Source organism: Monodelphis domestica, chromosome 7 (assembly GCF_027887165.1).
Source record: "Monodelphis domestica isolate mMonDom1 chromosome 7, mMonDom1.pri, whole genome shotgun sequence".
NCBI lineage: Eukaryota > Metazoa > Chordata > Mammalia > Didelphimorphia > Didelphidae > Monodelphis > Monodelphis domestica.
In genome coordinates this window covers 86,043,750-86,070,842 of record NC_077233.1, presented here as the reverse complement: position 1 = coordinate 86,070,842, position 27,093 = coordinate 86,043,750, and the positions used below count along the sequence as shown (strand labels likewise).

Sequence of the window (27,093 nt, the reverse complement as noted above, 5' to 3'; positions counted from 1 at the left end):
CCAGCCCAGTTCTTTATCCATCATGCCACCTCACTGCCTCCAAGCTTAGAGTCCTGGGAGTTTTAGTCATTTGCTCCAGGTCACTCAGCCTATATGTATCAGAGGTGAGACTTGAACTCAGTCTCCTAGCTCTGAGGCCAGCTTTCTGTCTATTACTCATGGCTTCCTATGGATGGAATGTCAAAATCTGGGGAAAACCAGTGGGCCAGTTTGGAATGGGAGTACTAGGGAATAAGACTAGAAAGACAAATTTGGAACCAGATTGTGGCAGGTTTATACTTTCCAGTATAAATGAGAAGATAGGGGCATTTAAGGTGGCTCAGTAGATACAGGGCCAGACCTGAAGATAGGAGGTCTTGGGTTCAAATCTGGATTCAGACACTTTATAACTGTGTGACCCTGGGCAGGTCACTTAACCCCAGGTGCCTAACCCTTACTACTCTCTGCCTTGGAAGTAATATTGGAACTTAGTTCCTTGGAATTTAGTATTGATTCTAAGACAGAAGGTAAGAGTTTTTTTAAGAAAATAAGATGGTAATCAATGACTTGGCAGCCATTAAACCAGGAAAAGTTGTTTTAAAATCACAATTAATTTTATAATTATGATTATAAAAATAAATCAACTGAGCAAGTGCAAATGGGTGAAGTGTAACTAAATTGTCCGTGTTAAAAGACTTAGGGAGAATACCTCTTAAAGAGTTGTTGAAGGGGAAAGACTTTGTACATAAAAAAGGGCTATGTAAATGTAACTTTGTATTATTTAGCAGACTGTAATCTCTGAGGAAGGGCAGCTAGGTGGCATAATGGATAGAGTATTGGGTTCATAGTCGGGAAGACCTGAGTTCAAATTTGACTTCAGACACTTAGTAGTGGTGTGACCCTGGACAAGTCACTTTACCCTGTTTGCCTCAGTTCCTCATGTATAAAATGAGCTGGAGAAGGACATGGCAAACTACTCCAGTATCTTTGCCAAGAGAACCCCAAATAGGGTTACAAAAAATTGGACATAATTGAAACAATTCAACAACAACTAAACAACATCTTAGAGCATGATGTTCAAGTTTGGGTGCCATGTCTTAGGAAGCATATTAATGAGATGAGAGTGTCTGGGGGAATCAAAACCGTATAAAGAACATCCAAGGAACTAGAGATGTTAAGCTTGGAGAAGAGAAGATCTTTTGGGAGGAGGAACATGCTAGGTGTCTTCTAGTATTTTCAGAGTGTCATGAAAAGGAATGAGAATTTTCCCGCTGCGTCCCAGGAGGCAGCATTTGAAGTGATTTGGGAAATTGTTGAAAAGTCGATTTTGGCTCACTCGAAGGAGAAACTTTACAATCAGAGCCATCTCCAAATGGAAAGCTATGTTTGGGAAGTAGTGAATTTCCTGTCCCTGGGAGGGAGTCTTCATACAAAAGTTAGAAGGACACTTTTCAGGGTGATGTAAAGGAGATTCTTGTTCAAATCCAGATACCCTCGGAAGTCCATTCAGCACAAAGGTGCTGTAATCCCAAGGTTCTAACGATCTAGCCTTTTATAAACTTTTACAAATCCCAAACTGGTCCAGGGAGCGTCTCTAAGGCAAGGGACCCCCCTCACCCCAAGACTGACTTCACACTTCATTATGGCATTCAGCGATCAGGGACACCCGCTGCCACTGGTCCCTAGGAAATGAGAGGCATCACACAGAGCAGGGCTGACAGTGACCTCTGTTTTATAACATTTTTCACCTGTCTTGCCTCCCCATCTGTCCCAGGTAGACACATAGCAAAGGGCAGGGGAGGGTCCTGGTTGGCCTGGGCTGTGCCAGGCATGGAGTTTAGAAGAAGAAAGCACAGCTGATCATTAATCTTCACCCACTAAGGGCTGCTCCAAGCATAGATGTAGCATAGAAATGTTGGCAGTGAACTGGTACCCCTGCTTCTTTGAGAATTCCCCCTGAAATTTCTGTGAAATAAACACACACACACACACACACACAACTCATGATAAACCCCTCAACTTTTTGAGGATTTTGCTTATTTTCTAATCATTTTTCATTTTCAATTAATCACCTTTTTCTTCAATTATCTGTAGTGTTAGAATTATCCATTTCCTAAAATGCTTTCCCTTCTCCTAATTCTCTCTTCTTTTTCTCCCATCTCATTATTTACATATAGTTTTACATATAGTTTCATTTTTCTATTACATGTGATTAGAATTAACTGTGAGGAGGCAGCTAGGTATCTCAGTGAACTGAGAACCAGGCTTAGAGATTGGATTCAAATTCAAATGTGACCTCAGACCCTTCCTAGCTGAATGACCCTGGGCAAGTCACTTAACCCCCATTGCCAAGCTCTCACTACTCTTCTGCCTTGGAACCAATACATGGTATTGATTCTAAGATGCAAGATAAGGGTTAAAAAAAATTAACCATGGCTTTCAAAGATTTATTTGTGCTCCATGTATCTTGTTATTTGGAACATTTGTAAGTTTTGGATTATCTGGAGAATGGCAAAGTATCCCGTTGTTGACTCAAATCATCAGAAATTGAATGGCCAAAGGTATCACCAGTGCTTTGAGTGGCCAGATCTGTGCTTGGACATAAAATGCCTACACTTGAGGTTCACTGTGAAGGTACAGAAGGGCTTAGCAGAACAAAATTCAGGCACTCTCACTCCCTATCCATCCTGGGCTCACAATAGACTGGTTCAGATTACCTGGTGACTGTATAGTTCTTTCCCCTCACATTTAGCTCCCATGTGTCTTCAGTTCTCACGTTGGCAGAATCCAACAGCAAATCCCAGTAAAGTTGACCTGAGAAGCAAGAAATCAGGAAGATATATTAGGGGAAGGATAACAGTGGGACCAGGACAGAGAACTGGAGACCCAAGATGGGTCTCCACAGAAAGAGAAACATCTGGATGTGGAGGGAAGGACCAACAGGAACAGAAAGATATAGGGAAAGGGAAAAAACCAGGGCAGAGAAAGAAGAGAGGGGAGAGGAACACACAAGGTGACTGAAAAAAGAGATAGAGTCAGAAGAAATTGAGTTCTCCCAGAAAGAGGTATGCCGGGATAAATTTTTTTCCCCTGAAGTATGGAGATAACTATTCAAATATTTTTTAAAAGAGGCTGGGTTAAAGAACAAGCTATAGAAACAATCAATAATTTCATTAAGGAGAATGACAATGAGTAGAAAACATTTCATAATTTGTGAGATCTGAGAAAGCAGTACTTAGGGGAAAATTTATATGACTAAACATATCAATAAAATAGAGAAAAAGACAGAGCAAAAAATAGTTGGGCGTGCAACTAAAAAAAACTAGAAAAATATCAAATTTAAAATTCTCATTTAAAGAATAAGCTGGAAATCCTAAAAATCAAGGGAGAAATAAATAAAGTTGAAAGTAAGAGAACCATTGAATTAATAAATAAGACTAGGAGTTGATTTTTAAAAAACAAATAAAATAGATAAAGCACTTATTAATTTGATTAAAAAAGGAAAGAAGAAAATCAAATTACCAGGATCAAAAATTAAAAAAGTGAATTTACCATCAATGAAGAGGAAATTAAAGGAATCTTTAGGAGCTATTTTGCCCAATTATATGACTATACATCTAACAATCTAAGTGAAATGGATGAATATTTCCAAAAAATATAAATTGCCCAGATTTACTAAAGAGGAAATAGAATACTTAAATAATCATATCTCGGAAAAAGAAATTGAACAAGCTACCGATGAACTCTGTTGAGAAAAAAATTCCCAGAGGTAGGTGGATTCACAAGTGAATTCTATCAAACAGTTCAACATTTAAAGAAGAATTAATCCCAATTAATCCCAATACCATATAACTATTTAGGCAAAAAGGCAAAGAAGGAATTATACCAAAGTCTTTTTATGACACATATATAGTTGTTTTACCTAAGCCAGGAAGAGCAGAAACAGAGAGAAAATTATAGGCCAATTTCATTAAATAAATATAGATGCAAAAACTTTAAGTAAAATACTAGTAAGGGGACTACAGCAATATAGCACAAGGATTGTTCTCTATGGCTAGGTGGGGTTTATAACAGAAATACAGCGTATTAGGAAAACTATCAGCATAATTGACCATATCCATAATCAAACTAACAGAAATCACATGATTATCTGAATAGACACAGAAAAAGCCTTCAACAAAATACAGCACCCATTCCTATTTTAAAACATTAGAAGGCATAGAAATAAATGGGCCACTCCTTAAAATAATAAGTATTATCTACCTAAAACCATTAGCAAACATCATCTGCAGTGGGGATAAGTTAGAAGCCTTTTCAATAAGATCAGGAGTGAAACAAGGATGCCCATTATCACCTCTATTATTTAACATTGTATTAGAAACACTAGCAGTAGCAATTAGAGAAGATAAAGGAATTGAAGGCATCAAAATAGGCAAGGAGGAAACTAAATTATCACTCTTTCCAGATGACATGATGAAATAAAAAAACTATTTGAAGTAATAACTTCAGCAAAGTTACAGGATACAAAATAAACCCACACAAATCATCAGCATTTCTATATATTACCAACGTTCAGCAGCAAGCAATAGAAAGAGAAATTCCCTGTAAAATAACTCTAGATAAAATAAAATACTTGGAATCTACTTGCCAAGACAAACAGGAATTATATGAACACAATTACAAAACATTTTTCACACAAATAAAGTCAGATCCAAACAATTAGAAAAAATATTAATTGCTCATGGGTAGGCTGAGGAAGTAGAATAAAAATGACAATTCTGCCTAAATTAATTTCCTTATTCAGTGCTATACCGATCAAAATGCAAAATAATCATTAGATTATTATAATATTAATTATGTAATAATTAATATTAAAATATTAGTGTAATATTATAATATAGATTAAATAATCACTAGAAAAATAATAACAAAATTCATTTGGAAGAACAAATGGTCAAGAATATCAAGGGAACTAATAAAAAAAATGTGAAGGAAGAAGACCTAGCAGTACCAAATCTTAAACTGTGCCATAAAGCAATAATCATCAAAACAGTCTAATACTGGACAAGAAAAAAAATGGTACATCAATGGAATAGATTAAATACACAATATCCCTACTAAGGTAAATGACCTCAGCAATCTAGTGTTTGATAAACCCAAAGACCCTAGCTTTTGGGATGAGAACTCACTATTTAACAAAAATTGCTAGGAAAACTGGAAGACATATGGCAAAAACTAAGACCAATATCTCACAAAATGCATATTTGATTTAGATATAAAGAGTGATGCCACAAGTAAATTAGGGGAACACAGAGTAGTTTAGCTGTTAGAGCTATGGAGAAGGGGAAATTTTTTGACCAAACAAGATAGAGAGCATCGTAAAATGTAAAATGAATAATTTTGATTATATTAAAGTAAAAAGCTTTTTGTACAAACAAAACTAACTAAACTAAGCTTAGAAAGGAAACAAGAATTTAAGGAAGAAATGTTATAACAAATTTCTCTGATAACGGTCTAATTTCTCAAATTTATAGAGAACGAAGTCAAATTTATAAGAATACAAGTCATAACCCAATTGACAGATGGTCAAAAGATATGTACAAGCACTTTCCAGATGAAGAAATCAGTTACTGATAATCATATAAAAATGTTCTAAAATCAATCTTGATTAGAGAAATGCAAATAAAACAACTCTGAGGTACCATCTCATACCTGTCATATTGACCAATATAACAGTAAAGGAAAATGATAAATGTTGTGGCAAATTGGGACACAAATGCATTGTTGGTGGAGTTGTGAACTGATCCAACCATTCTGAAGGGTAATTTGGAACTATGTCCAAAGGGCTATAAAACTGTGCATACCCTTTGATCCTGTAATAAAACTACTGGGTCTATATACTAAAGAGATCATTAAAAAGGGGAAAGAACCCACTTACACAAAAATATTTATAGCTGCTCTTTTTGTGGTGGCAAAGAATTGGAAATTGAGGGGATGTCTATCAGTTGGGGAATGGCTGAACAAATTGTGGTATATGTTGGGGATGGAATACCATTTTGCTATAAGAAATGATAAGCAAGCTGATTTCAGAAAAAGCTGGAAAGATCTGTAGGAGCTGATGGAGGGGGAAATAAGCAGAATTGGAAGAACACTGTACACAGTAACAGTGATATTATAAGATGATCAACTGTGAAAGACTTAGCTACTCTCAGCAATACAAAGATCCAGGACAATTCTGAAGGACTTATGACAAAGGATGCTGTCCACCTCCAGAGATAGAACTGTTTGGAGGCAGATGCAGGTCAAAGCATATTATCTTTCACAGTTTATTTATGGTTTTATTTGGTGATTATGGTCTTTGGTCTTATATGACCAGTATGTTTTGCATAATAATACATGTATAATCCAGATTAAATTGTTCAACAATCTCCAAGAAGGGGGAAGGAAGGAAAGAAGGGAGGGTGACTATTTGAAACTTATAATTTTGAAAAATGTAGATTGAAAATTGTTAATGTAATTGGGAAAATAAAATATCTTTGAATAAAAAAGGAGACTATGATCATAGGAGGGGATGTTCATAGGACTGAAGGTCAGAAAAGGGGATGCTCAGAAGGTAAAGATTGTAGTAAGGGGCATTGTCAGAGAATTACATGATCAAGGAGTCATAGATGGCTGTGGACAAGATTCAGGCCATACCAAGGACTCCACTGGCTTCGAGGGAGAAGTCAACTGGAACTTGCATAATGAGTTGCAGTCTAGGAGTGGGATGGTTCAAGGACACCAGGGCAATGGTGACTTTGTCTGGGGCACTAAGCAGCAAGACGCCATTTTCCAAGGTCAGCTTCAGTCTGTAGAGAAAGCAAACCCTAAGTAGGTAGATGGGAACTCATGGGGACAGTTCAAAGTCTGGAGCCCAGTAGCCAGAAGAGGAATTCCTGCCTCTCCAGGTGTAAAGGAAGCAAATGTTCAGGTGTGCTTCCCACCAAGCTAGGGATTGGTTCTTGTCCACAGTCTTCCCAGGGGTCTCAGGTCCTGTATTGGTGGATCCTACCCCTTTCTTCTGGTTCAAATAGCTGACCAGTCCTGGGTTAAAAGCCCAAATGCTCCTGAATCCCCTCCTGCCTCTAGGTTTATCCAAGGATCAGGTCCAGAGCACTAGGTTGTCAGTCAGCCAAGCTTACCCAGACATCACCAAGTGTAGGGTTTGCTGCCATTGGTAAGAGGAACTTTTCCCACCACGGCCACGAGTCACCACAATGCTATCCTGGGTCACACGCACCTTCACCTCAGGAGTCTTGTAACTCACCTGGAGCCAGACAAACTTATCCATTCTCTCCTCATACTTGCCAGTCACCTCAATGCCTAGAAACCCATGGGACCAGAAAGGTTGACATCAGCACTCAGGGTAGCAACAAGTCACCTCCTCTAGGAAATCCATTCAGATAAACAAAAATCCCTGTGGAAAACCTTCCCCATTGAACCCCAAGCCCACCCAACCTTGATTGGTCTTCCCTGCACCTTCTGTTTCCTTTAGCCTTGGTCTACACTTGGTCTACATCTGTGTGTAGCTTCACAAAGAGCCCACAATCTTTTCCTATGTGAATCTTGTCTCCCCTAGTGGGCTTGGGGCTCCCTGAAGATAGCAATAGTTTCTCTAATAAGCCAGTCTTTCTTGATCACCCTTGTGTACCCACCCCTATGCCTCACCATGCTGCGGAAAAGAGAGAAGAGGAGCAGACCCTGGCCCTCACCTCAGGGAGCTCCTAGTCTAAGGGAGAACAGACTCCCCATTCCACATGGAACAAGCTGGTATAATGAGATGAAGGGAGATGGCTGAGGGAATATAAATGTGTGTGTGTGTGTCACCTTGGATGGGATAAGAGATGAGCATCAGAGGCGTCTGAGATGACTCCTTGACATCCATACACATGGCTCTCTGGTTACTGTTACCACTAAGTTCAGATACTGAAAAGATGAAATGTGGTTCCCCTTCCACTGGAGCAGGAGGGGAGGGAACAGAGATGTCAACTTCCTCCATTTTATAATTATTTCGAGTAAGACCTAAAGAGGAAAGATGGTAGCACTTTAGGTTACAAAGTCCTTTCCTTACAAAATTCCTGTGATCTGGGTGGTAGCATCATGCCCATTTTACAGAAGAAGATGAACTCAGACATACTGAGTGATCTGGTCAAAGTCACACAGATGATTGCTTTCCATCCTCCCCAGGCACAGGGTCTGGATACATAATATTTACAATATTATGTATATAATAATGGTCCTTGATGTGCCCACAGTTGGCATTGAAAAGAATCTTTCATAAGAGATGAGAAATGAAGGCTATCAGAAAAGTAGGCAGGCAGCAAGGTCTGTTCTGAATGTCTTGGGTTGCCTTACCTGACCTGGACCTGATGGATGACTTGGTTTTGATCTCTGATGCTGGAAGCAAAAGAAGAAAAGGAGACATTCATGGAGGGGAATGAGGGGAAAAGACTGGCCCAAAGGAAGGCAGAAAAGTCTGTTCTAATGCCCCCAAGAGAGAGGGACTTCTTTGACAGAGACCCCTCTCCAAAGATTAGACACCAGGGTCCTACAATGTCTTGAGCATTGGACAAGAACTCTTCCCCAGGATCCAGCCTCCAGGGGATGGAAGATGATCCAGAATATCTCCAGAGACAGTGGCTCTCTCCCCCACCCACACATGTTAACTGGAAAATATTTGAGACTTTCTCAGAGAAGCAACGCTCTCTCACCTTCAATTTCAGCATCAACAATGCTCTTTTTGAGCCCTTGCATTCTGTGTGAACCAGCTGAGGACTTAGAATGTTTTCTTCTAGCTACTGAAATAGAGATGTCAAGAAGTCAGAAGACCTGTGATATGACATCTAAACCTGACCACAGACCCTCACTCACTTTAGTCAAGTCCCTCTTTCTGCCAATAACTCACTGGGTGACTTCGGTTAAAGGAGTTGCCTTTCCTTAGCTCAGTTTCCTCATATGTAAAACTTAAAGAAATGATACAAACGGCTCTGTGAGGTGGTATCTTAAATGATTTGGAGAAGAAGGAGTAAAGAATTTTATGTAGTTCCCTTCAAGGGAGATATTAGGACATGCATGCTGAGGCAAGGGGAATGAGAAAGGAAGAAATATTGGTGTGGTGCCAACTATGTATGTGCCAGGCATTGTCCCCCAAACTACCCAAATATTATCTCATTTCATCTTCCCAACAACACTGAGAGGTAGTTGCTCTTATTATCCAGATTTTACAGGTGAGGAAACTGAGGCAAAGAGGGTTAAGTGACTGACCCAAGAGCCAGTAAATGTATAAGCCTGGATTTGAACTCAGATCTTTCAGACTCTAGTCCCAGCTCTCTATCACCTGACCACCTAGTCTGCTCTAGGCAGTGAGGTTGAGCTCCATGGAACCATTCACAATATTGTGACATTTCTTACCAAGAACAAAGAGCAAGATCCCAATCAGTGGAAATGTTTGAACCAAAGCTGATTGTCAATCCTCTGTTACTGGGAAGATTCCAGGTATAGTTTAAGCTCTCAGTCTGTCCAAAGCTAGGGATTGATCTGGGGCCAGAATTGAGAGACAAACTGGACCTCAGGACTATTCTTATTCTTTGACTTCATTTACATAAAGCTCTAACGACTAGCCTAACCCTGGTCACACATCCATGTGTATCCCCTGGGCTCTGCTCCTGGAAATCCAGCCTTTACCTTTAGATGTCTGCGTATTTGACAATGAGAGTGCCAGTGAAGACAACCGATAGTTATCTGAGAAAAAGAGAAAGACATTTGGCCTCAGGTTCTCCCTGATTCTGCCCCCAAAGCCTCACTTGTGGCCAAGCTCTCAGACTAAACGAGCATTTGAGACCTCAGGGGAGGGCAGATGTGGGGACCAGAGAGACACCTGGGCAATGAAGATTAAAGCGCCTGGAAAAGTCTGGCTCTGGGAAGCCCCCATCCATTCCCTGCTCACCTGCTTCCACTGGCTTTGAAGCCACCTGGGCCTGATCCTGGCCCTCTGGCTTGGTGACCACCATGGATGTGAGTGGGGTAACAAAGCTGAAGTTGAGGGACAGTCCCAAAGCCCGGGCCTCCAGGCTCTTCTTCTCCTCAGCTGATGCTGAAACACTAAAGGTCAAGGCTGTCAATGCTGGTCTAGACAAGCTTCTTTCTCTCTTATCAATCATTCTTTCTGCACCTTCTGGCCCCATGGGGACTCATTACTCTAGCTCCACTGCTTTGGAAATGAGGTAGTGAGCTTCTTCTCTATCCCTTACAGGCTATAGCATCCTCCCTCAGCCTGAAAGATTATCCAGGAGAGGATCATCCCTCTTTGGTGGGTGTCAGTGACCCAGAAGGGTAAACTGAGGTACAGAGAGCCTCGATGCTTTTCCCAAGGTCACACAGACAAGGATCACTCACGCTTTCTCCAACAGCTGCTGAATGGTCAGGTATGCCCACAGGCGTTCCATGAAGTTGTGGAAAATGTACTTTGGGCTCTGGAACACCTTCTCCTTGTCCTCAACATTCACTTCTGTTTGGAAGGTGAAGTTCTGGGTGCTCTGAATAAAGGGGAGATGAGGGGTGAAGCCAAGCATCTGTCTGGGATTAGACCTCCCCAGCTGGACAGAGCAGCATCAAACTGTGCCTGAACTGCAGTTTCAGGCCACCTTCCAAGCCCTTTCTCATTGGCTCCATTCATTTAATTTCACCACTTTTTTTTAAACCCTTACCTTCCATCTTGGAATCAATACTGTGTATTGATTGTAAGAGCTAGGCAATGGGGGTTAAGTGACTTGCCCAGGGTCACACAGCTGGGAAGTGTCTGAGACCAGATTTGAACCTAGGACCTCCCATCTGTAGGCCTGGCTCTCAATCCAATGAGCTACCCAGCTGCCCCCTAATTTCACCATTTTAAGTAATTATAAAACAAAAAGTTTTGTATACATCTACCCTCCATATGCCAATAGAGTTTAGAATTGGAAAAGACTTCAGTGATAACCCTTTACAGCATCATCATTTTAAAAATGAGGAAAATGAGACCTCCGAAAGTTAAGTGATTTGTCCACAAGGTCACATACTTAAGTAGCAAAGGTAGGATTCTTTCCCCACTAATGCAAACCAACATTTCTTCTCAGCAGAATCAATATCTCCTTCCTTTGATAACCCTTCTTATAGTTGATGACAAATCATCCTTTTCTCCAGATCAGACATACCTAGTTCCTATAATTTGTCCCTAATCAGAATATTCAGTATCTTTTCCCTTGGTGACTACAAAGATTGAGAGAATAAGACAAGAATGTCTGCTTTTCAGACTCATGCATTGATATGTATCCTTTTATTTCAGCACACACAGTGGAGCCAATATACCTTACACTCCCCCAAATCCCTGTTCCACTGCCAGAAAGTAAAGCTTGGAAGACATGAGTCATAGCATTTATGCTGTCCCAGAGATGCTCTTCCACTCTGAAAACAAGTCTGTGCTCAAAAACCCAAAACAAAGTAGGTGCCCATTAATTGGGGAGTGAATGAACAAAAATGACATGAGAATGCAATGAAATATTATTGAGCTGTAAGAAATGGGGAAAGGAGTGGTTCCAAAGAAAACTGGAGAAACTTTATTAATTGAAGCAATCATTTGAGCATTTAGAGAAAGTCAAATTAAAACAATTCTAAAGTTCTATCTCATAGACATCAGATTGGCAAAAATGATGAAAAAAGAAAATGACAAATGTTGGAGGTGCTGTGGGAAAATAGGCACTATTGGTAGATTTCAGAGGACTCAGGATGAAGCATGCTACCAACTTTCTCACAGAGATGAAGAACTCAAGGTAAATAATAAGACATACATTTTAGGATAAGACATATACTTTACTTGACTTATGCTTATGAGCTAAGGCTTTTTTTTTTCCATTGACAACTGGAAATTGTTAGGGGTAGAGTGGAAAAAGAAGAAAGGAACCTATGATTAGGACTGACAAAAAAGGAAGCAAAAAAAGACAAAAACCATTGATATTTTTTAAATGAAGAGGAGAAATGAAAATAATTCAGAAGGAATCAGACAAGTAGGATAGCTTTCAACGTATCATGTTAAATATACTATATCTTTTAAATAAGCAAGCTGTTTATAATAGAGGCGCGCATTTTCATATATTTTTAAAAGGTCTTTGCTTTTCTAATTTTCCCCTGTCCTTTTAAGAAAGCCCCCCCCCCCCAATATGATGGAAGGTTAAGAAATGTAAAAGAAGGTGGTCTAGCAGTAACAGTTCCCAAACTGTGCTACAAAGCAGTAATCACTAAAATAATCTGGTATTTTCTAAGAAATAGAGTGGTGAATCAGTGGAATAAATTAGGTACTCAATATACATTAGTAAATCTCCATAGTAATCTAATATTTGATAAATGCAAAGATCCAAGTTTTAGGGACAAGCACTATTTAACAAAATTTTCTGGGAAATTAAAAAGTAGTTTGGCAGAAACTAGGCATAGACCAACATCTCACATTATATACCAAGATAAGGTCAAAATGGATACATGATTTAGAAATAAAGATGATATAATAAGAAAATTAGAGAAGCATGGAATACTTGTATTTCTGTGTAGAAGGCAAGAATTTAAGACCAAACAAGAGATAGAAAGGATCACAGGATAGAAAGTGGATAATTTTGATTGCATTTAAAATTTTTTTTGCAGAAACAAAACCAATGCAGCCAAGATTAGGAAGAAAGCCAGAATCTGGGGAAAATTTTTATAGCAAATTTCTCTATAAAGGCCTAATTTCTCAAATAAATAGAGAACGGAGTTAAATTTACAATATTATAAGTCATTCTCCAATTGATAAATGGTCAAAGGATGTGAACAGGAAGTTTTCAAAAAAATAAATCAAAGTTATCTACAGTGATATGAAAAAATGTTTTAAATCACAATTGAGAGAAATGCAAATTTGAAACAATCCTTGGGTGCTAGCTCACAACTATTAGACTGGTTCATATGATGGAAAAGGAAAAATGACAAATGTTGGAGGAGATGTGGAAAAATTGGGATATGAATGCACTCTTGGGGGAATTGTGAGCTGATCCTACCATTTTGGAGAACAATTTGTAACTTTGGTATAAAACTGCGCATACCTTCTGACCCAGCAATACCACTACTATGTTGATATCCCAAAGAGATCAAAGAAAAAGAAACAGGTCCTATTTGTTTATAAATATTTTACTAACTCTTTTTGTGGTGGCAAAGAATTAGAAATCGATTAGGGAATAGCTAAACAAACTATGGCATAGGATTGTGATAAAATATGATTGTGCCATAAAAAAAATGAGGAGCAGGATGGTTTCAGAAAAACCTGAGATTTATATAAACTAATGCAAAGGGAAGTGAGCAGAACCAAGGGATCATTGTATAGAATATTAGTAATACTGTATGATGAATAACTGAGAATGACTTAATTATTCTCAACAATACAATGATCCAAGACAATTCTAAAGGATTTATGATGGAAAACGTTATCCATCTTTAGAGAAAGAACTGATGGTGTCTGAATGCAGATCAAGGCATACTTTTAAAACTTTCTTTTTCTTGTTTTTTTGGTCTGTGTTCTCTTTTTCAAAATGGCTAATATGAAATATGCTTCATATGCCTGCAATTGTATAATCTATAACAAAGTGGTTCCTTCTCAAGAAGGGAAGGGAGGGAAGGAATTTGAAAATAAAAAAATACTTTTAAAAATGTTAACAACAGGAGGTCCTAGGTTCAAATCTGACCTCAGACACTTCCCAGTTGTGTGACCCTGGGCAAGTCACTTGACCCCCATTGCCTAGCCCTTACCACTCTTCTGCCTTGGAGCCAATACACAATATTGACTCCAAGACGGAAGGTAAGGGTTTAAAAAAAATGTTAACAATTGTTTTTACATGTAGTTGGGGAAAATAAAATAAAAACATTAAAAAAGAAAGCTTCATAGATTCTTTATGTGTAACACTGGCTCATTCCTTCTTTTCTCCCTTTAATGTCTTGGTCCCTTAGATCAATAAATCACTGGTTCTGGTGCATTCAAGGACCCTGTGAGAGCTTTCTCCCTCAGATTATATAAACTCTGTGAAGACAGAAACTGTGTCTGCTTTTTCTCAGTCTCCTTCAGTTTGCTAAAGATAGGCCCCAGATCTGTTTTTGCTGTCTTTTCCCAGAATGTCAGCTACACAAGGCTAGAAGCTATATTAGGTCTGCCAAACTGACCACTTCCTGAAAACTGGACCTATATCCTTCTGTTAATTTTACCCTCCTTGTCCCCCAAGACTGAACTTCTTGAGAATAGGCCCTAGACGTCTTCTCTCCACACTAAGCCATCAATGAGGAGCACAGAGTTGGGCACAAAGTGGGGAAGGGAATCCCAAAAGCTTAGGAAAAACTGGCTAATGAATGGAATGATTGATTTCAGGCAATGATATAGTCATGACAAGGACTCAGGTCTCCTGGCTCTCAGGCTAAAGTTCTCCCATCCAAGGATTTCTGGGCCACACTCACCGACTGGCCTTTGACTTTGACTGAGAGCAAATCCTCCACCTGGGGCTTGAGTTTCCCAGCCACCACTAGCTCAGAGCCCCGGAAGAAAACCAAGAAGTTGTCTTGTGTAAGCAGTTCCACGGAATTGTCTGGGTACTGGAACTCCACCTTGGTTAGCAATGGGTTGGCCACTTCCTGGTAAAAATCCTTTGGGAAGAAGGAAAAGGATTAGTGAAGACTGAAGTATGATGGGTAGGAATTTAGAGCTGGAAAGACTATGGAGGGGAAAGAACTTATCTAAAGTCACACAGGAATCAAGTGGTAGGTTCTAATTAAGGTGCATCTAACACTTAGAAGGTACCTGTGACCTTTTTTTTAATGTTTTTTAAACCCTTATCTTCCAGCTTAGAATCGTGGTATGTATTGGTTCCAAGGCAGAAGAGTGGTAAAGGCTGGGCAATGGGGGTTAAGTGACTTGCCCAGGGTCACACAGCTAGGAAGTGTCTGAGGTCAAATTTTAACCCAGGACCTTTGGTCTTGGGGCCTGGCTCTCAACCCACTGAGCCATCTAGATGCCCCTTTACCTCTGACCTTCTGTGGAAAGTCTATGGTATCTCAAAGTTTGGGTATTGGCACCTGGAGCTGCAAGTCAGCATCTGAATCCTCATAGATGCGCCGTGCCACCCCACCATTCTCCAGAGCCAGCTTCTCCAGGAAAGCATAGTTGACATCAAAACCAAAACCCAGGCAATAGAGGTAATAGCGACCTCCTATAGCTCCCCTCACATTCTTCTGAATCTTCTTGGGGTCTTGCTCCCCTATAGCAACAGAAGCCAATGCATGGGCATGACAGGAAGAGAAAAAATATTGGTTAGTTATTAAAATGAGTGTTAGAATAAAATCATGGATTAGCAGATATGGAAGGGACCCCAGAGGATAACTGTTCCAAGCTCCTCACTTTACAGATGAGGAAACTGAGGCTCTCAGAGACAAAGTGACTTGTCATGGTTCACAGGTAGTATCAAAGGTGGGATTTAAATATAAGACCTGTGACTGCAGAGCCAGTGTTCTTTCTAGTGTACCTTGATGCCTCCACCTCTATACTGAGACCTAGAGAAGACATAAAACTCATTTCTAGATAGGATTTAAGACCAAAATGACAGCTTGAAAAGAGACAGGCTACCCATCCCCTCCACACTCATTCCAGCAAAAAACTGAAATTTACTCTAGATGGAATAACAATCAAGAAATCTGATGAGGAATTTCAGTGACTTCATCCATCCTAAAACTAACCCCCCAAAATTAGTCAACATTGAATGAGCAATAAGAAAGAGACCCAAAAACATAGGCAAACAAGCCTGTCATCATCCAGTTGGGACCAAAGACTGACCTGAGACCAGTGTAGCCCATAAGAGTTCTTCTCTGGAGGCAACAAGAGCCCAGAGCACCCCCAAAAAGCCCAGAGGAGCAGCAGTGATTTGTACATGTGGGGCAGGGTCCACAAAGAACCTGGACAATCCAGGGCTCTGGAGATCCCCAATTACTTTTTCTGAGATGCTAAGAGAGGTCCCTGAAGACCCCAAACCTCAAAGATCAAGAAGATGGGATGCTTAAATCTGGGAGAAGATCAGTATAGGACCTGAGTAACTGAGGATGGAAATAAGTAGGACCACTTCATTTCCTGCTCCAAAAAAACCTTCCACGCTTCATTCAGCCTGGTTTTGGTACAAAGTCTCAATATAGGACCTAACACTGGAGAAATAATTAAGACCCAGAAGACACTAACCAGTATGAAAAAATATGGCAAATCTAGAAATCCTACCAAAGAAAAAGAAAGTAGTTCCATTGGAAATATATGGAAAATAGTTCCATAAAATAGATATTTCACAAGGACTGCAGGAATACCTGAAAGAAATGAAGAAAGACTTTTTAAAAGATGAAGGGGAGAAAAAAATTGAAAAATAACTTAGAAGACAAAGTGGTAAAGTCTACCCAAGTAATAGATTCTCTGAAAGCTAAAATGGATAAAATGGAATTCAGCAATTCAATAAGATAGCAAGAAATGTTGGAACAAATAGGAAAAAATACAAGATAGGTGATATTAAAAATAACTGACCTGGAAACCAGTTCAAGGAGAGTGCATTGCAGAATCATCATATTCCTTGAAAACCACATTTTTATTTGAAACATTTTATTTAATTTAGAATATTTTTCCATGGTTACATGATTCATGTTCTTTCTTTCCCCTCCTCCCAACCCTCTCCCATAGCCAATGAGCAACTCCACTGGGAATACCATGTTAAAAAAATTTTTTGGACACTATATTTCAAGAAATCACAAACAGCTACCAAAACTTGATTCGAACTATAGGGCAATAAAAAGATAGAAAGCAGTCACCAATTACCCCTTAAAAAGAATCCCAAAAGGAAAGGTCCCAATAATATCATAGCTCAAAACTAAAAGCCTTACATCAAAGAAAACATTCTGCACTCATTCAGAAAGAACTAGTTCAAGTACCAAGGAACCACAGAAAGGATCTCACAAGATGTGTCAGCTTTTTCAGTAAATGAAAGGATATCTTGAAATATAAAATTTCAGAAGGTGGCAAAAGATTTAGACTTACCACTAAGGATAACATCCTGCAAAGATGAATGTTTCTTTGCAGGACAAGTTACATATATATAGGGAAATATATAGGGTATTTATTATAACTGAGGACTTTTAAGCATTTCTAATGAAAACACTAGAGATAAATAGGAATCTTGACATTTTAGGATAATTTTAGGAGAAATGTAGATGCTTAATGAAAGTGAGTGATGCCAGGCTGAGGAATAAATCAAACACACTGCATTTCCAGCTTGATCTTCCTTGTCTAAACATGCAGTTTTATGGAATACTTTAAGATAGAATATATACTTTTGATTTTCTATGGTGGCAACAATTAAGTTTCCTAAATACAAATAAACCTTATAGATAAAGACTTTTTTTAAAAAAATGCTGGAGTGAGGGGAGAGAGGATGGTGGAAGAACAATATGAAAAGACAGCAGAGGCCATCAACTTCACGTATTTTATTTTACATATATGAAAGCTGAGGCCTTTGGAGGCTAAGCAACTCTTGCCACAAATCACATAGATAGTGTAAGGTGGGATTTGAACCCAGATCCTCTGACTCTAGAGGCAGACAAGTAGTACAATAGATAATGGGCCTTGGGCCAGGAAGATTCATTTTCCTGAATTCATTTGGCCTCAGCTACTTACTAACTGGGTGACCCTGGGTAAGTCTTTTAACTATGTTTGCCTCAGTTTCCTCACCAGCTAAAGAAGGAAATAGCAAATGCCTCCAATATCTTTGCTACGAAAACCCCAAATGGGGTCATAAAGAGTTGTATATGACTCAAACAACTGAACAACAAAAGTCAGTGCTCCTTCAACTATACCTAGATCTGAACAGGACCTTCCTTATAACAATCCCTCACAACCTTGAAGGAGTAGGATTCCTTCAGTGTAAAGGCTCAGAGGTCTTTTCTGGGATCATTTGGAGAATTTGTGGCATGGTATAATAGAACCAAAGGCTCCTGCCTTCCACGCAGCTGACTTTTCTAACATACCTCCTCTAGAGCACACTGCATGACGAAAACATATGATCTATCACATGTTTATTTGGGTATATGAATGGGGTTTTGGATTTATGAGATTGTTCACTTATAAAAGTGAATAATGCAGAAATATGTTTTGTGTGCAAATACATATATAAGCTGGATAGAATTGGCTTGCCAGCTCTGGGAGGGGGGAAGAAAAAAAGGAGGGAGGCAATTTGTATCATATAACTTTGGAGAAGTTCTATGGAAATTTCTTATTAAAATAAAAAATGAATTTAATGTAGCACAGTGCCTGAGACTTTCTCCATGTGAAGATTGGATTTAGCTGTCTCCTGATTATAACGATGAAGATACTTAGCTCTTCATTTATAGTGAAGGTAGAATTGTAAGCTACAATCTGTTTTTAGATTTTAACTACAAAAAGGTGTTAAGTAACTACAAAAGGTGAATTAACCACAAAAAGATATTAAGTAACTACAAAAGATGAACCTAACAAAAGAGGTGTTAAATAACTCAAAAAGATATAATCTAACCAGAGAAGGTGAGAAGTAAAGAATGGGCAGTCCTGGAGAAAAAACATCTGCTGTGATTGGTAGATGTGAAAATTTAGAGGAGGTGACACAAGAGGAAAAGGTCTTTAAATAGAGAGAAAAAAGACTGAAGAGAACAGTAAGTCACTCCAGGCTTGGAGTGAAGGACAGAGAAGTGACTAGAATACAGACATCCGGACTTCTTTTAGACTGTTACTGTTGGTGAGTAAAAAGCTGACATAGTGACCCTGCCTTTCTGGAGGCATGAAGCCTCCAGGAAAGGCCCAACTTCTTGAGACTCTCTTCCCCTGGACTTAGAATTTCTAACTGATATCAGAAGAAGCCAGAGTTTTCTCTCTCTCTCTCTCTCTCTCTCTCTCTCTCTCTCTCTCTCTCTCTCTCTCTCTCTCTCTCTCTCTCTCTCTCTCTCTCTCTCTCTCTCTCTCTCTCTCTCTCTCTCTTCTCTCTCTCTCTCTCTCTCTCTCTCTCTCTCTCTCTCTCTCTCTCTCTCTCTCTCTCTCTCTCTCACATTCCTTAATATCTTCCTTCTATTGTAAATATTGTAAATAAACAACTATAAAATTCCATTTACTTTAGTAATTCATTTTGGGATTTAGAATTAAATCCCTGGCAACCACCTAATATATATATTCAGAGTCCAACCACTATTAAATTTTAACATCCAGCTTTGCTAATCCTCCCCAGGTCTCCTAAAGAGCTTAGAGACAGAACCACACACCTGAGCCCTCTAGTATGTTTTGTTTTGTTTTTTTCTTCTCTATTTCCATGTGTACCTCATCTCCTCATTCAGACTGGGAATACCTTGCTAGCAAGGGTCAATTCTAATTCTCTTATCTCTCCAAGACTGTGAGTGTCTAAGGATAGAATCAGGATCTTCTCCTCTTCTGTCTCCCCATACCTGCTTGTCTTGGGAAAGAGTCCCCAGAATGAGAGTTCCCAGAATACATAGACCATTAAGGACTCCCCCCACCCAGGAAGTTGGTGGCCAAGCAGAAGGACCTCCCCAAACGCCACCTCACCTGTAGTGGGATCCCCATCTGTGAGCAGGATGACCAGGGAAACGCTCTCTTCCGGTAGCTGCTCTCTCCTGTTGCTCTCATCTAGCATTTTCACAGCCACAAGGACAGCTTCATTGATGTTGGTATCTGGGGAGAGAAAATCTGCTCACATCTGTCTCAGTTTTGGTGCCAACTGCGACAAGTGGAGGGTGGGAGGCTGAGGAAAAGAAGAATGGAGGATTGTTCAGGGATGGAGTGAGACATGAAGGAAGGTCAGGAAGCATAGTAGAGAGAGAAGGAGGCTGGAGGCTGGGAGATAAGACAGAAAGAGACCAGACCAGATTAAAGGAGTGAAATTTGATCATTTTTAAGGACCTGATCAGGGGCTTACTTCAATGATCAAGAGAATAACTTGAAATGAACACTTGGATTCTATTAATATTGGTCAGTCTAGCTTGAGGCAGTGAGTTATACTTGGGAATTAGGGAGAGAATTTGGGGAGGGGTATAGATCATAAAGTAATTGATTGTCCCATTGAATGAATGAGGTTGGGATATAGTCAAGAGCTAGCTTGGAATGAGATCAAGGAGATGCCAACATTCTTCTTAATAGCTGTTCAATGGATTCTGTGTTTTAGCAAATCTCCCAAGTTCTTACAAATCTGAGCTAAGCAGCCAGGCTAGGAGACATGAGGCCAGCCACATTACCCACTGTGATTCCTGACTCACTTCCATTTGCCTGGATATTGCGGGCAAATTTCTTGGCTTTCTCCACATGCTCAGCTGAGGCCTGAAGCAGTGATGGTTTCCATTGGGTCACACTTCCACTGAAGATGACCAAGTTAAACTGGTCCTTTGGCGTGAGATCATCCAGAATCTTTACCAGTGCCTCCCGAGTCTAAGAGGAAAGGAGTCTCAGAAAGTAGGAAGGGGAGATGGGGTGGAATTCTTAGAAGATTGGGAATTGAGGCTGGAGGATATTGTCTTCCTGCCTAGGCACATGGTGACAGAGATGGGATCATCCCTGGGCCTGAGGCTAATATAAAAGGTGCATCAGAGTGACAAATAAGTGGTTTGTATTGAACTCAAGTCCTCTTTTGTATAAAGTGGCCCATTTACCTGTGTAATCTTCCTACCAAACATGGACCCGCTCTTGTCGATGACAAAGACCACATTCTTAGTCAGTGTAGGCAGCTCTGCTGGGGCAAAGTGATGCACGAAGTATCCGTTCTCAATCTGCATTGTGGGGATAGCCATGGGTCAGACTATACCTCATCACCTTTGCCAAGAGTAGGTAGGAGGTGAGCTAGCTGCCTCACTCAAATGAAATATGGGTGCCTTTAAGCTTCATGAGTTAGCCCTCTCTGTCTTCTTCTGGAATCCTTCCCTTCTCCTCTGTCCAGGAACATCCTCCCACCTCATCTCCAAATCTTCCCCAAGGCCTGCCATTGGAGTGAGGTCTTCCCTGATTCCTTAAATTATCCTAACAACTATAACAGCTGACACATCTTTGATATTTGAGTGTTTAAAAAGGTAGTTCCTTCTATATAGCCCTCTGAGGTAGGTCATGTAAGGGCTATTATCGCCATTTTATAGATCATAACATTGAATCCCCTCAGTGAGGTGAAGTGACTGTGGGACTATCTAGTGAAACTTTCACTGTACAAAGGCAAAGAAGGGGGTTTCTGGAGAAACAAGAAGCAAATAAGGTCCAGAGCAAAAATTGATAAGCACAGTAATGTATAGATGGCCTGACTTCCTTGAACAGAGAAGTTCTAGAGGACAGAGCCCTAGACTGTACATCCGGTGCCTCTCCCATAATACTGTTAAGCATAGAGCTCAGCATCCAAGGTACATTCGCACCTTGGATGATTTCCCAAAGGTCTTCAGTGCTACTAAAATTAAAGAAAGAAAAGACCTTGGCAGTTGCCTCTGTCCACCAGGGTTCCCAGAACTCATTCTGCTTGCCGGGTCTCTAGAGCACTCACCTGGATGTCCCCTGCATCAGTGACTCGGTCCACATCATAACGGACAATGAAGTTACCATCCACAGCCGTGTCTTCCTTCCCAGGCTCCTTCTGTTGCTGACTCAGAGATGGCTTGAACACTATGTGAGCCTGGAGGAAGAGAAGCTGATGCTGAGAACTTGCCTGAGAAGCCAGAAGCAGTTACAAATCCTTCCAGTCTCCCAAGAACCGAAGAAGCTGAATGAGAGAACATGGGTGAGACTCCTTACCCCAGGGAACACCTTCTCTCCTCTCTGGAGCTGGCTTTAGCCAAGAGCCCCAGAGTTCCCTAGGGACCCAGCATAACAGAAAGGCTGAACTCCTTCTCTTCTCTGGATGGTCCTTCCCTGGGGCCTGGAAAACTGGTAATCCCGGTGACCTGCCCAATCTCTGCTCTGCCCTACCTCAGTTTCTCCTGTCCCTGTTGACTTGTGGTCCATATATTTGGGCATAAGACATCCCTCCCCCTTTCTTACCCTTGAGCTGAGCCCAGAGAAAGGGCCCTGGATTTAGGGAATTAAGAAGCCTGGGCTTTAGAGCAAGTCACTTCCCCTCTCAAACTCAGTTTCTCTATCTGTATAATAAGGGGTTGGACTAGGAGACCCTAAATTTACTCCATTTCTGATATTCCATGGGTCTGGACACTCCAATCCTCTGGAAATCAAATGGGTGGTGGCTGTGCTATGTCGGCTAGGGTCCAAACTCTGTTTCTTCAGTGTGGACATCTGACCTTGGTCTTGTTCTGGGTTGTGGTGAGGGCGTCTGCCAGGTCATTGGTCATGAAGGTGCTCTCAGTCTCCAGGGAGCTGATGCCTTGAGGCTCAAAGATGTGGATGTCTATCTGTGAGGTGGAAGAGATGAGGCATGAACAGAAGCCTGGAGGAGGGGAAGCCCTGCTCTGAGGAGAGGAAGAGCCTCTGGCCCCAGGGAGCCGCTGTTGTGAGGGGAGACAAGCAGGCTTCTGTCTGGTAGGGGGTGAGGGCGTGGACTGAGTGCATTAGGAAGGGCTCCCCAGAGGAGCAGTGTTGGGGTGGATGGAGTGAGCCTCGTTACCTGCAGGTGTTTCACCAGCTGTTGGGGTCGGACCTTCAGCATCAGCTCATACTTCCCCAGTTGCCGTTTCAACAGCTCTTCATAGACCAGCTCAAAAGTGACCTTGGCAGCAGGGGCCACATTGACAGACACTTGGAACTGCTCCAGGCTTCTTCCTGTGGCCCTTTGGGGGGGGGGCGGAGATCAGCTCCTTAGTGCCACTGGGAATGGACAGGGTGGGCAGGGGAAGCTTGGGCAGAACTTGGAGGGTGTAGACAGGGTGGCCATGACCACAGTCTAAACAGGCAGGAGGTGCTCTCAGGCAGGGGGTGGCTGTCTGGGGCTCGAGGATCCCTTGCTTGCCCCAGTCCAACACCCCCCCCCCCACACACACACACTTACTTGATGATTCCAGCACTCTGACCCTGGGCCACAGCAGAGCTGTACTTCTCCTGGGCAGCTGCCTTCTCCTTGATCTCCCCCGGGTATGTCACACCATCAATGACCCTGAGGAGAGAGAGGAGGAGCAAGGGCTGAAGGTCCTGGGGCAGGAGTTGCCTCCAGGATGCTAGGAAAGAGGGCTGGAGGAACTGAACAGGGAGGAGGCTGGATTCGGATTGCTCCTCTTACTTAAAATGTATACAGCCTAAACAGTCTACACTGCCCTTCCTTGTCTTGAAGAGTTCCTAAATGAACTCCTTTATTTGTCATTTAAAATCCTTCATCATATGGGTATGGATTCCAGCTCCTCACTAAATTCTGTTTCAGTCAAACTGTCCTACAATACTCCATCTCCCAGGGTCCCATGCCTGGAACATCCTCCTTCTCAACCTCTGCCTCTTAAATCTTACATCCCTTCAGAGCTTGATCCAAATACTTTCTCCTTCACAAAACCCTTCCTGATCTACCCAGTACCTGGTCCCTCCCTGAATTTTGGTACTTATCTTGTAAATATTTTAAACTTACATTTCTATGTGTTTCTTCCCCTTATAGGCTGTCAACTCTCAAGGAAAAGGACTACTTTCATGTTATCTTTGTAAATCCAATATTAGCACTGTATTTGGCATACATTTTTATTTTTTTTAGGAAATTTATTGATTGATTGAACTTCCTAACTCGTTTTCTGCCTCTAGTCTTACTCCCAACCTATCCTAATCATACTCCTTGAATTATCTTTCTAATGTGTCATTAGATCAAGAAAATTTTATTGGACCTGGGGGCAGCTGGATGAGTTGGTGGATTGTGAGCCAGGCCTAGAGATGGGACATCCTGGACTCAAATATGACCTCAGATACCTCCTAGCTGTGTTACTCTGGGCAAGTCACTTAACCCCTATTGCCTAGTCTTACTATTCTTGTGATAGAGACATGAAGAGACAGAGGTTTTGCAGGACTTATGGACCAATATGCAAGAACCAGGGTTCCAACGGAATGTTCCCAGTTGTTGGCAGTTTGAGCTGACAGTGGGGAGGGGACTTTGTCTCTGACTGGAAGTCACTCTCTTTCCCTGGAGGTTTGAACCTGGCTGAAAGACCTTTGTGAGGCTGACTTGGATTTTTAGGTTTCTCTGGCTCTGAGCAGTTGAAGTTGACACTGAGAAGAGAAACTTGGCTTTTGAGTTGGTGGTCTATTTGAGAATTGAGTTGGCCAGGAGAAATTTAGAGACTTTGAACTTTGTTTTTCTTTGGAGTTGAAGCTGAGAAAGGAGACCAACCAGGCTGATTTTGTGAAGAAGAAGAAAGATTTAAAAGGCTGTTGTCCTCCATCTCTCTGTCTTAGAGTCACAGTTTGTGACTGGAATACTTCCTCAAACCCCCCTAAAATTAACCTTGTAGTTTAGGGAGATCCTCATCCCTCTCACCTAAGTTTCCCATCCTGCTATCCCAATAAACTGAGACAGCAGCTAGAGTATCTTTATAGTTTATTCAAGTGGGGAGGGAAGGAGCCAAAGGCTTCAAGAAGAACTGGGTGGAGCAGGTTGGAAAAAGGAAGGAGTGAAGGGGGGAGGAGGTTAGGAAATAGATGAATCCATCAGCCAACATTAGGGATCAGTAGGCAAACCCCAGAATATCCCCCAGTATCTATCTAGAGTAATTCCCCTGTGTGGCAACATCCCTGTATACCAGTATCCCTGTGTGGCATCCCTCAGAATTTCTCATTTATGCCTCCATTACAAATAAGCAGGGTTTAAGTTCCTGTAGCAGCTCTCTCTAATCAAAAGCCAGAGAACAGCAGTCATTGTAAGAAGAAACAGTTTCCCCTCAGTTTACCTCTCTATTTCAAGCAGTAACAGTTTCCTTCAGTTTATTTCAATAAGAAACAGTTTCCCCTCAGTTTATACTCTCTAATTCAATAAGTAATAAGTTTCTCTACAGCTTACTTCTCTATTTCACTCTTCAGTTTTAGAACCAATATGTCAATTATTGATTCTAAGATAAAGGGTAAGAGTTTAAAAAAAGAATAAAAAACTTTTACTGGCTCCTTGCTGACTTAATAAAATAAAAACTTCCTTTCCCATAATTCAATGTCCTCCTTACTCTGACTCTCACATATCTGTCCAGATGCAGCCCAAATTAAGAAATTCACTGTTCTATAAACTCACCCTGTTCTTGCCCATCTTACTGCTTTTGTTTGTATTCCTGGTGACAATTACCCCCCATAAACCCATGCTTTAACCATAGCAATTGTGCAGTTGTGTAGAAGATAGATTGAAGAAGAGACTGGAAGCCAGGAGACCAATTGGAAGTTCCTGGAACAGTGCAGACCAGAGAGAATGAGATCTGGAAAAAGGGTAGTGGTTGTGTGAGATAGCAGAAGGGATGTTGTGATTCTAATTGGAGAGATTTTGTGGAGGTAAAATGGATAGGTTTTGACAATTGATAGGATATGAGATTGGATGTAAGAATGGTGGGAGATAGCAGAGATAAGGATTACTCTGGATTTGCAAACTTGGCAACTGAGGGGAAGGATGATGATACCTCCAATGGAAATAGCATAGTTGAGAGGAGGAAGGGGTTTTAGAGAAGTGACAAGGAATTTGATTTTGAACATCTGAGCTTGCAGTGCCTAGGGGACATCCAGTGCAGTAGGCAGTAGCTAATGGGGAAACTATATAAATGTTTTGCTGTGCATTCCCAAACTAGTTAAGATGGAAGCATGTGTGTGGGAGACAATAGGGACCTGATTCTCAAAGAAGACATCTTACATTTTTTTACCACTGGATGGGGAGGAAAGTATGGAAGCAACCTCTTTCCATTTATTGCCTAGGCAGAAGTGGCTATATCTTTAAAACTGCCAGACTTGGAGAATCTTGCAATCTTCCCAACTACATCCAGAGTATAAAGGTCCTGCTCTACTATGGCATGAACACCATGCACTGAGCCTTATGGGAAGATCATTCATCTTCCTCTCCCTTTAGGCCCTGTGGCCTTAAGAATTAGGCTTGGGTTTTTGGTCTATTTGTTAGTTCTTTTCAGTTCTAGGCTCAGGTGATAAGGTATCTTGGAGGCAGGATCCCAGGCTGAATGTTGCTGCCATACCAAAAGGGAAGCTCAGGACTTGGAACTCATTGGGATCATGCCCTATATGAACCGAGTCCAGCTGTAAACCTGATCTTCCAATTCTTCTCAGAGACTAAAGTGATATAGGACTAAATTTCCAGATATGGGGGGGGGGGTGTCAGGAATTATTTGTAAGTTTGTTCTTTCTATACCTTTGAAGTAAACATTTCTTTGTTAAATGCTAATTTGTAAAGTTAGGTCTGGACATGGGAGGTCCTAGGTTTAAATCAGGCCTCACATAATTCTTAGCTGTAGGACCACTTGGTCCCAATTTCCTTGACCTTACCACTCTTCTGCCTTGAAACCAATACTTTGCATTGATTCTAAGACAGAAGGTAAGGATTAAGAAAATAAAACTGATTTGACTGTCAAGTGGCTAACTGGGACTGGAGAGTAGGTGATTTCTCTTTTTCCCTAAGGTTACCATCATTCTCATTCTAGAAAGACTGCCTACTATCAAGGCACTTATATATCATAAAGGAGAATGCCTCATAAATTATTGGCACACTATATAAGGAAGGACCACTATATAAACATATACAAAATGGCCATCACTTTGATGGGCCAAGGACAATAAAATCAGAATTATTAAAATCAAACAAGGATTAGAGATGAGATGTAGAGAAGTCTGGACTTGTCTTCTCCCCTAAATTGAGGTTATAATTTAACTAGAGACCAAAGGTGAAACACAGAGTGAAGAGGATAGGAAATCTTCTCACAGTCTTTTAATCAACCTAATTATGGAACCTTGTACAAATTCTTTTCCATGTCTTTTCCATGTCTACATCTGAATATCCCCATCTCTAAAGGTTGGCACCGAGAATATTTAAGATTTCTTTCAGTAAAATTACTTTC

General features: G+C 40.9%; 1 protein-coding gene across 1 annotated transcript in view; it reads right to left on the bottom strand.

Annotated features, from left to right (window-relative positions):
• Positions 1-1,694: 1,694 nt before the first annotated feature.
• The window catches only part of LOC100030851 (inter-alpha-trypsin inhibitor heavy chain H4), a 28,733-nt gene continuing 3,334 nt past the window's right edge, over positions 1,695-27,093 (bottom strand). Inside the window, exons 3-21 of the mRNA XM_056804896.1 lie at positions 23,082-23,186; positions 22,701-22,863; positions 22,378-22,488; positions 21,630-21,758; positions 20,761-20,877; positions 20,371-20,539; positions 19,664-19,789; positions 15,130-15,311; positions 14,515-14,700; positions 10,414-10,553; positions 9,965-10,119; positions 9,703-9,759; positions 8,730-8,816; positions 8,374-8,415; positions 7,846-8,040; positions 7,161-7,341; positions 6,676-6,827; positions 2,697-2,793; positions 1,695-1,944 (exon numbers count right to left, since the gene is read on the bottom strand). Of these exons, the coding sequence (XP_056660874.1) occupies positions 1,857-1,944; positions 2,697-2,793; positions 6,676-6,827; positions 7,161-7,341; positions 7,846-8,040; positions 8,374-8,415; positions 8,730-8,816; positions 9,703-9,759; positions 9,965-10,119; positions 10,414-10,553; positions 14,515-14,700; positions 15,130-15,311; positions 19,664-19,789; positions 20,371-20,539; positions 20,761-20,877; positions 21,630-21,758; positions 22,378-22,488; positions 22,701-22,863; positions 23,082-23,186 (2,482 nt within the window). The 3' untranslated portion in view covers positions 1,695-1,856. The remainder of the gene's footprint in view (positions 1,945-2,696; positions 2,794-6,675; positions 6,828-7,160; positions 7,342-7,845; positions 8,041-8,373; positions 8,416-8,729; positions 8,817-9,702; positions 9,760-9,964; positions 10,120-10,413; positions 10,554-14,514; positions 14,701-15,129; positions 15,312-19,663; positions 19,790-20,370; positions 20,540-20,760; positions 20,878-21,629; positions 21,759-22,377; positions 22,489-22,700; positions 22,864-23,081; positions 23,187-27,093) is intronic.